The sequence below is a fragment of the Gossypium raimondii genome, chromosome 2 (assembly GCF_025698545.1).
Source record: "Gossypium raimondii isolate GPD5lz chromosome 2, ASM2569854v1, whole genome shotgun sequence".
Classification (NCBI taxonomy): Eukaryota; Viridiplantae; Streptophyta; class Magnoliopsida; order Malvales; family Malvaceae; genus Gossypium; species Gossypium raimondii.
The window spans coordinates 4,813,983-4,824,265 of record NC_068566.1 but is presented as its reverse complement, the minus strand read 5'-3'; the positions used below and the strand labels follow the sequence as shown (position 1 = coordinate 4,824,265).

The 10,283-nt window shown below is 38.3% G+C and overlaps 2 protein-coding genes across 2 annotated transcripts; one reads left to right on the top strand and one right to left on the bottom strand.

The window, feature by feature from the left end:
* The first annotated feature begins 1,463 nt into the window (after window positions 1–1,463).
* On the top strand, window positions 1,464–3,857 carry LOC105789473 (uncharacterized). Its single transcript, XM_012616845.2, has 2 exons — window positions 1,464–2,283; window positions 2,628–3,857. The coding sequence occupies exon 1, from the start codon at window positions 1,640–1,642 to the stop codon at window positions 2,261–2,263; it is 624 nt and encodes a 207-aa protein (XP_012472299.2). The 5' UTR covers window positions 1,464–1,639; the 3' UTR covers window positions 2,264–2,283; window positions 2,628–3,857.
* On the bottom strand, window positions 2,381–9,741 carry LOC105787814 (ATP-dependent RNA helicase DEAH11, chloroplastic). The gene is made up of 3 exons (XM_012614373.2): window positions 8,758–9,741; window positions 4,453–7,591; window positions 2,381–3,786 (listed from the first exon to the last, which is right to left on the bottom strand). Exons 1-3 carry the CDS (start codon window positions 9,655–9,657, stop codon window positions 2,573–2,575), a joined length of 5,253 nt encoding a protein of 1,750 aa, XP_012469827.1. The 5' UTR covers window positions 9,658–9,741; the 3' UTR covers window positions 2,381–2,572.
* Window positions 9,742–10,283: the final 542 nt, after the last annotated feature.

The following is a 10,283-nucleotide window of genomic DNA, read 5'->3' as shown; positions in this document are numbered from 1 at the left end:
TTCACCTATGATAGGCAAAAAGCCGGGGTTAAGGTATTCAAGGAGAGGAAAGAGAAGAAAGGGAAAGAAAACGTGGAGGTTAGGTTGATACTTAATTTTTCTTGGGGGAGGAAAGAGATCCTTAGTCTCTTGTGCTTCGGGGCATATATAGGGAGATTGCCCCTTGTCTTGTAGTACCACGTAGCTGACAATATGAGGGTAGGAATAATCGTGTGCTCAACCAGGTGGCAAAGTCGTTCCAAGTCAATTATCACCATATGGTGTACTATATGGTCTTGCTTTGAAGTTCTCCACCATGAGGTTGTACAAGGTTGTTGTGTCTCAGTGGTCCCCGCGAAGGGGGATGTAACAAATCATTTTTGAGGTGATTGTCGCGAATGGTTCCCAATAGGGGATTGTGTTATTCTCAACAGAGGGTCATCTGCAGCTTGTTCCATGTTCTACCACATGTCCTACTCTTGTAGGGGTATAACATGTACATTTTTTTGTTACACCTAAAATAACAAATGACCTCTAAAAAAACAAATGGGATCCACCTAAATCAATTTGTAGGTTTTTTTTACTTCACTGATGATGTATTGGATAATAATCTTATATTTAAAGTTTTGACTTGTAACAAATAAAAAAAAAATTATAATTTATAATATTTAATCTTGTGATAACTATTTTTATAACAATCCTACCCAAGGTTTTAAAATCATTTTGGTTGTTGAATTGGTTTGGCCACCACTTTGTCGGTCTTACTTATATGTTTGATTCAATTAAATAAATTATTAAAAATTTAAAAAACAAATATTTAAAAAATTAGATTCAATCGATTTTTACCTAATTTAACTGGTCTATATTGATTCTCGAGTCAACTAATCTATTGGCCTTCTCCAAACTGATACCTCAATTTATTCATGGTTTCAAACATTATTCATCGCACAAAATTTTAGCACCAACAAAAGAATAGATAGTGGAACAATTAGAAATTGGTATAACTCCAATGGAAAAATAAAATAAAGGTTAAAATAGGTGATATATTTTCATACTCTTTACAAATTTAAAATTTAGTCATTATATTTTTATTTTAGAAAAAAATTTATTTTTCAGATTTTAAAATTTAAATTTAATTGTTAACCCTATTAATTTTTTATTAAAATGATTGATATGACATTTTAAAATTTAAAAGAAAATAGTCACATAAATGATATTATAATGAATATAAATTTAATAAAATAAAATAAATAGTTGTAGTTAAATATTAGAAGATAAATTTGAAGAAGAATATAAGGAATAATTGCATATATTAAGGTAAAATAAAAGGCAAAGCTCCCAAGTCTTGGTGAGTAAGCTAAAACATTAAAGTGTATTTGGCAAGTAATGGTGAATTATAATATTGGAAAATTGGTGGAGTGGAGGCTTCACCAACCCCAAAACGCTATATACATAACATATATTGCAGCTTAAGGCAAGTTTAAGCACGCAAGTAACGAATTTCAACAATAAAAAAGTTATATATACTTCCCCTTTCTTGCGCTTCTCTCTCTCTCTCCCTCTTTCACCAACTGTTTTTTTTTTTTGTCCACAGCTATTCTGATCGAAACCAATTAAAGGAATCGCAGGTGGGACTGATAGAGGTTGGTGTATTGCCTGCATGGAGACACCCGCAATGGCTACGCAGGCACCAAAACTTAATCAGAAATTGAATTATTCCATGGTTGGTAAAGAGAATGATATGATGATGATAGGTGGTCTAATTTCTAAGAAGTCTGGTATTGATTTGATGCAAAACTGTGATCTCCCTCCACCTCTCAAGGTGTTCGCTGGGTTGGATAAGGCGGTGGAGTTGATGTCGTTGAATAACAGGGCGGGTTATAGCATCATAGGACAAGAGGACGATAAAAACGATGATGGGAAGTTGGAGATTTTCAAGGCTTTAAGGTTGTCGCAAACGCGTGCGAGGGAAGCGGAAAGGAAGGCGGCGGACTTGGCGGAGGAGAAACAACGGGTATCGGATGCTTTTATGAAAGAATCGTTGCAGTTGTTTGCTTATCGGCAATGGGTGAGATTGCTTGAGATTCAAGTCTGGGTTCTGAAATCACAAATGGTGGAGAAAGATAAGAATTTTTGTGATAAAACAGAGAGGCAAAGAGTGGTAGAAGAGGGAATTGAGGGTGGAAACAATAATGGGGATGAAATGTCATTGATTGTTGCTTTGGCTATTTGCCTTGGGATTGCCAGTGTTGGTTTGGCATTTGGTTGTAGATATTTGTTTTGAATGATAAAGGAAGAAAATGGGTATTTTCATCTGTTTTTCTCTTCTTTTTTTGTCATTTATATATATATACATAAATATATATATATGAATGATAATCCCATTCTAGAAAGGAAATCATTTCGAAAGTCAACTTCTATGATATAGAGTTTATAATAACATTAACAGAGATGCAGGCATGGGTAGGAACTGTGAAATGGTTTAAATCATTTACTGGAGCCGCAGCACCGGCACCAATCTGTTTGACATGAAAGATCTATTTTTCTGTACCTAGATGTATCTCTATTTAAATTGTATTACTGTAACCGAGTTTTAGATGATCGCCATGTGAACAGCCCTCAAATGGTTATAACAATCATCACTGCAGGTAAAGACCTCTAAACAGGCCCAGCAAACATGTCTTCCACACTTGCATTCGATATGGTTACACCCATCGATCTTCTCGATTGTATATCCGCATACGGGGCAAGTTTTTACCTGCTCTTTCCCTTTGCACCACTCTTTCAAAGATATATCTGGATCTTCCTTGAACTCCCGGTACTTCTCACATGACAGATAAGGATGATACTCCCCATGGCACCTAGTACAAGTCTCCGTGTAACATGCTCCACAGACAAATAGCTCGCCAGGAGTCTCAGGATCAGCAACACGATAAACTGAAGGGCAATCGGGAGACGGGCAAAACCTGTACGTGCCTTTACTGGATGCAACAAATGCCCCTAAAGAAGCCCGAAAAAGTTGCTCCAACATCTCCGACAAAAGGAGAGACTTCAAATCAGTAAGCAATATGGGGACATTACACCCTTGGTGCGCACAGCATATAGGGAAACTATCCAAGTTTCTGATTGCAGACTCGCATTGCTCCACCAAACACGGACGGCAGAAGAAATGTGAACAACCTTCAAGCCAGTAGCCATCTTCTACTTCACACAAGCAAATAGGGCAGGTAGTATCACAATCCGATTTCTTGGCTAAATCTTCACCTGTCTCTGCAATGTCAAGGACAATCAATTCAACCTTTCTCTTTGTTTCTTTGTCCCCATGGATTGAAATAACATGATGCCTGGAGTCAAGTGTAAACTCGGACCCAGGTATCTTCTCTTTCAGCCCATGAAGGTCTGGCCCGAATTTCTTAACCACTTCCTTCATCAAGTCAGGTGGCAGACCCGGACCACGAAGGCAGACCTCAAGCTGCTTGCTCTCATGGTACGACAAAAGAGATTGAATCATTTTTTGCTCCGCTACAGCAGCAGCATCTGGAGAGCCAAAGATTCTTACACCCAGACTATGCCTGTCGAAAGAAATGTAGGTTCTTGTCTCCCGTTGCAATGACCTCATAAGATGAATGCCATCTCTAGAGAACAAATGCTGCAATATAGAAGGGGTGAGGCCGGCATGTTTTATGGTTCTACCATTCATTAGCTCTTCAAGTGGCCTTCTCATCTCTGCAACAGTTTTGGTGGCATTGGCAGATATTCTCACCCGATAGGAACCATTTCCATTCGCCTCTATAGAGCAACCTGCACCTGTAAAAGATGTATTTCATGCCCATCAGCCTTTGACAATTTCAGAAGAAAACAAACAAACTCCTTAATTATACTGCTGAAATACTTAGTTGTCAAAAGGAACATGCAACCTCCAGTCTGTTACCGTTATCGGAGGGAAGTGCTTAAAAGTTTTAAAAATAAACCTTTCATCATAAAATCAGCACAACAGCAGTAAAAATCCTAAAGTTTATGGGATTGAAAATAACCATTTAAATCCTTAAACGTACACAAAGTAATATGATTAAGTACTTCTGCTGGTCACCATTAACAGGAGGACCAACATTTGACACTAACGCGACCAGCTTTTGCTTTGGTTGTCACCTATCTCATGATATAGTTGCTCATGTCAGCATTGGTATCTTTTATCCAAGCTTGAATTAGTACTTATAACTAGAGTCTCGTAAACAAACGCACATATATCTATGTGTTACCACTTTGCAGAAAGTGGAAGGAAACATAAAAAAATATAACTGGAACATGAAATACAGAAGCATTTCAATGACGAGCTCTGGCCACCAACACGCATATCTAGAGACCCCAGCACAAGCAGAGGTATGCAAATATGGCCAAGATGAACTTGTACAGGGTTGTTAAATGAAAATTTTTAAATAAATAAACAAATAATAGTGCTGCCAGTATGAGTACCTTTTACACGTTTGAAGCTTGCAAGTAATGAATCTAGCTGCTTCTTAATAACAGCATACACAAACGAGGAGCAGGATATATAGCTATGAAACAGTCGCTGGCACGTTATCTTTTGCCATGACAGACATCTCCGTAACACTTTCCCCTCTAAATGCTCTAAAGCTTTTGCAGCTTCCAAATGTAATCTTCCATCAAAGGTGATCAAGGCTTTCATAAAAGTCTCCTTTGGTTCAGGCTGGAAAACCTGAACCCAGCAACAATTTGTATGGGGATTCCTTTTAGGCATAAAGTGGGATATTTCTCTGTGGAGTGCCTTTTCACAAGCTCCACAACTTGGATTTTCCACAGCATCTCCTCTCACCAGGAAAAAATCATGGATTTTTCTGTTTGTTGCCCCCTGTAGGGTATCCCAAATTTCAGCTTCAGAAAGCTCTTTATCAATTCCACGTATCAGTATGGCATCATTGGATTTCGAGCTAACATCACAACGAATAGTTTTACTCCCTACTACCAGATTATCGAGATCATCAATAACGAAACCAACATCAAGTAGATCACACTTAACAAATCCAAACCCTTTACTCTCTCTGCGAGGCCAATAAACTTTTGCTTTGACAGCAGGGAAGGAAATCATCTTATGATCACCTCCGAAGGATGTTCTTGAAGGAAGTACCTTTAGTGCAGAGCCAGCAAAGTCAACTCCATCCAGCTCAGCAGCTTTTTGGGCAGCATCAGGAGTTAGGAACGTTATCTTGCCCCACTTTTCCCTGTCATCACTCTCCTGTCCATTGGCTTGAGATTTATGAACAGAGCAAATACTGCCATTTGAATATCTCTCAAAGAACTTCAAAAGCTCCTTATCATCAAGGGTATTAACATTTGAATGGAACACGTCAATGGTCAAACATCTCTTTTCAACTTCAAGATGCTTAATCTCAGCTCCTGCTCCAAAAAGTGCGATAGATGATGAGGCATTCGGTCCATGATATAAAAATTTCTCCATGCATTCATTAAACAACCATTTCCTTTCACATTCCAGCACCTCATTTACAAAAGCCAGAACCTTCTGCATGTCCACTGACAGGGCAAACAGTCGAATCTCATTATGATCAAAATTGACTTCAATACCAATTCGTTCATCCATACAGGCAGTCCTAATCCGTGACAGAAGTGATTGAAGATTATGGTTGGATTTCCCACAAATTTTTTTTAGCAGAGTATTGCCAAAACCAGCCATTGCCTTTACTTGCAGCTTCTGGCTTTCCATCTTAGATGCATCAAACATGGGCGGAGGATGGAGAATGGCTAAAGATTCAAAATCAAAAGCTGTTACACAAACCAAGTATTGATTAGTTACTGATAAAATTTCACCAAAAACAACCCAATGTGGTTTCTGACCAAATATCAACAATGAACAAGAAGGATGTAACTTAATATGTTGTCCGGTCAATGCCACTTCATAACCAAGTTGGTTATATCCAGAATACATGGCTACATTTTCGGAAAGGGAAGAAAGTATAATTGCCTTCAAGCACTTATCATGCTCAGTAGTCTTATCAGGATCCCAGAACCAGTAACTTGGAATAACAACAGCAAGCTCCTTTTGAAGACAAATTTCCAATTCAGTGACTGTGTCTTGGCATCGCCGCATTGATTTAGCATTTATACTGTTCTCCCAGCACCATTTACTTTTTCTATTGGCCGGGAGGGCTTCCCATTCCTTGTACACAGAGAGCAGAGTAAAGAGATCACCATCTCTGTGGCAAAATTGCACCTTAAAACAATCAGCTTTTACCTTATCACGATCATTTCCCACCCTGCAAAATATGCTACTAGCATCTGCCATAACAGCAGCAAGAACAAGACCCTCTCTACAAAGACCATAATGGAAGCAACTGAGAATCAGTTTACCAAGACGAGGCTCAATCCCCAACTTTACCAAGTACCGCCCTTCCACCGTTAATTCAAAAACTCCATTATTCTCCCCAATGGCTCCCAACTGGATAAGATTCCTAATGGCCATGTCAATGGCTTTAGAACTAGGTGCATCAACAAAATCAAAACTCTGAACCTTTTTGACTCCCAAAGCAAGGATCCGCAGAACTGCAACACCAAGATGAACTCTGCGAATCTCAGGCTCTTGATTAGAGGGCATTGACTCAAAATCACTTGCTGCATATAGTCTGTAGCATCTTCCAGGTTCTGTCCTCCCAGCTCGTCCAGCCCTCTGATTGGCAGAACTCTGGCTGATCCAGCACACTTTGAGAACATTCATTCCAGTGCCAGGTTCAAATTTACGCTCCTTCACCAAACCAGAATCAATCACATACTTTATCCCAGGAATAGTAAGTGATGTCTCTGCTATATTTGTTGCAAATACGACTTTCCGTTTCCCAGGGTAGCTCTGGAAAACACGAAATTGTTCTTCAAAGGATAGCTTTCCATGCAATGGTAAAGCAACTGCATTTGGAGCTTCAAAATTCTCAGAAGCCCATTCAACTTCAATCTTTGATGTCAAAAATGCAAGAATGTTCCCCTCTTTCTCCGTTTTATGAACCTCAGCAGCCATCCTCAAGACATCAGAAACATACGGAGCAACCATACCAGAACCAGAAGTTACCTCAGTTGCACAAGGAACATATTGAATATCAACAGGAAAGTTTCTCCCAGTCACATGAAATATCGGACAACAAAAGAAGTAGTCTGACAGTTGATCTGCATTAGCCGTTGCAGACATTATTATGAGCCTTAAATCAAGTCTTCGACCAAGTAAATCTTTAACCAATGCCAAAAGAAGATCAGTATTCAAACTTCTTTCATGGGCCTCATCAACAATGATGCAAGAAATTCCTGACAAATTCCTATCATTCATATAATGCTGCAGTAAACAATGGTCAGTCATATATATTAACTTGGAATCAAACTGCTGAGCAGATGAAAATGTTGGATAACATGTTACAAAATTATCATCATAACACCCAAAGCTTTCTTCTGTGACTCTTTGTGCTAATGAGACGGTGGCAATCTTCCTTGGCTGAGTACATACAATAGACTCATTAGCAGCAATTCCTGAATCAGCAAGAAACTGAACCAGCTGCGTACTCTTTCCAGAACCAGTCTCCCCAATCAATACAATTATCTGATCATTTAATAGTTATTAGAGACACATTGAAAAATACTACACTGTAATTAAAGTTAAACACTCAAGTAGTATAGGAACAAAATAAATAAAATAGCAAAGAGAATTTCCTAATCATCTTGCAGTTACTATATACTAATTGCATGGGACAATAAAAGAGTTTTTTTTATTTCTTTCTAAGGTATATAACAACCATCGGATTTAGTTTAGGCCTCTCTACCAATTTAGCTGCAGCTCCCTACTTGCTCATTTGCAACGACTAGCCTATGTTAATTTTCAACCTTTATGGTATCTCAATGTTCAAGTCCACTTTATCCCAAATCACATTTCAAGCAATTGAACAGCCTCTCCATACTATCCTCTGAAGATTATCCTAGGAGTTAGCTACTTAGTACTGAGATCCTCGTTAATTCCTGAGAACACTAGGGAAAAAGATGAATAGACGAAGCCTATCGAAAGGTTGTAAATTTCTTTACTTGCAATTAAATGAACGCGATACTTATTATAAACCCAACTATGGATAGGTGTGTATCACCCTATTAACCCTTATTGGAGAGTCTAAAAACTCCACCAACAATGTATTTATAATTTCTCTTTTAAAAATGAGTAGTCAATTACAAGATAATAATTCTTCCATGGTTTTACAAGGCAAGGATATGAACTTACTTTCACTCTCTATTGTAGTTGGAGTGTACTTCAACCTACTCTTCAAGTTATTGAACTCTAATTACATGGTCTCAATATATAATATGATAATCCTTTAAATGACAGCATCTCATGCATATAAACATGTTATGTATTTCTGATTACCAGCCAAAGACCCAGGCATAATCCAAATTACCTACCCGAGACCCATACATGGGCCCTACCAGTTGATGCATGAAACCTACGTAGAACGTCAATTTCATGAACAATAACCGTGTAAATAAATATCCGATTATCCCCTTCAATAGGACACAGAAAAAACACTCAAACAAAACATAGTGCTTTTAATCTCCAAGATATATGAGTACAACCAACATTTCAAGTTTTCGACTTGTATTACCAAGTATCTATACTGCACTCCAATATATAAGATTAAACTCATCTTCTAAACTACATCATAAAACCCTAAAAGGAGCTCAATATAGAACACAAATGAAGGGGTTTTAGGAATAAATTTTCACCTGTTCACCATGTATTCTAGTGAGAATCTCTTGCCTGTGAGCATAAATAGGCAAACCATCGGCCAATCTCCTACATTCCCTCAAAATCAGCTGATGAATTCTCTCCCAATCAAGCTTTCCATCAACCCTGAAAACATCGACACTTTCCTCTTGTTCCTCCTTCCCGATTTTCTCATCTTCCAAACACCGCAGCAAACTCCTCATCCCTCCCTTAAACTCATTCAACCGCTTCGAGATCATCAGGCTCTGTTCATTCAAAGCTTTCTTCTTGTCATTCAGCATGAAAAACCTTCCCATTGAATAATGCCTCTTACCCATTTGTCCCGATACTTCAGCAATCTGATCAGACTTCTCATCGATTTTTTTCTGCCATTCCTTAACCAATTCCCCTTCCATCAATCCCTTTATATGGTTCGAGAAAAGGGTTTTCAGGTCTTGTTGGAGTTCCAGATTGTCGGAAGGTACGAGGACGTTGGAAATAAGGTTGGGAGTGTAATTGTGAGACCCCTCAAGGCGGGAACGCCAGAGTGAAATAATCGAAAAGAGGGTTGTAGTCCATTCCTGGAAATATAAGGAAGCAGCGATTTTTCCAGTAGGGTCAATGTGGAACTTTTCCGGGGATGGGTTGAGTTGAGAAAGTAGAGTTTGTAGGTTGCTGGGTTCTGATCGGAAGGAAGGAGAGTCCTTTAAGAGTTGAATCATGAAGTTTGGGGGTCGGAGAGTGTTGTTATCGGTGGAAGAAACAGCAGTTGATGGCGAAGGAGGGTATCGGTTATTGACACCCGGACATGTGGGTTTCTGATGGTTGTTGTTCGAGTAGCTGTGGAGCTGGAAGGATTTATGGCCATCCGATGGAGGCGACGGGTGGCGGTTGTTGGAGGATGAAGTGAGATTCATCATGGCATAGAGAAACTAATAAAAATCAAAAGGATAAAAAGAAAAGACTTGGTTGCATAGAAGAGAAGCGAAGAGAAGAACAGTGAAAGAGACGATAAGCAAGTAGAAGTGTAGGGGAATATCGAACGTAGCGAGCTTTTATAATTTTAATATTAGTGTTTGAACTTTAACGGGTAACTTCCACCGCAAGTAATGTAACTATCCTTATGTTTTTTTTTCCATTTAAAAAAGTTACCCAATTAATGGTATTTATTTATTTTTAATTTGACGTAACAAAAAATTTAGTCGTAAATAATTATTTATTATATCAATTTAGTCATAAAATTGAATTAATTAAAATTTAATGGTAAATTAGATTGTTGGCCCAATGAATATGATTGTAGGTTGTTGGTGAAGATGTATCTTTAGCTGAAGATGTAAATGATGAGTTGATCATTGTTGAAGTACATGTCATAGCCATCATTTTCTTTGAACTCAGCAGTTTATTGTTCAAAATTTTCACCCCACCCGTTGGTTGCGGATTGCAAAACTATATTAACGATGTTGGTGATGTTAAAACACTACAACCCCTACCATCTTCAAAACTTTCTTTCTCCTGACTTTATTGCTTTTTATGAACTTTCCTAATT

What these genes read in the sequence shown, in the direction of transcription:
- LOC105789473 (XM_012616845.2), top strand. Translation starts at nt 1,640, where the DNA reads ATGGAGACACCCGCAATGGCTACGCAGGCACCAAAACTTAATCAGAAA.
- LOC105787814 (XM_012614373.2), bottom strand. Translation starts at nt 9,657, where the DNA reads ATGATGAATCTCACTTCATCCTCCAACAACCGCCACCCGTCGCCTCCA. An exon ending in CTAGAATACATGGTGAACAG is followed by an intron (nt 7,592 to 8,757) that starts GTGAAAATTTAT and finishes TTAAATGATCAG; the next exon opens with ATAATTGTATTGATTGGGGA. An exon ending in AAGCTTCAAACGTGTAAAAG is followed by an intron (nt 3,787 to 4,452) that starts GTACTCATACTG and finishes CATCTTTTACAG; the next exon opens with GTGCAGGTTGCTCTATAGAG.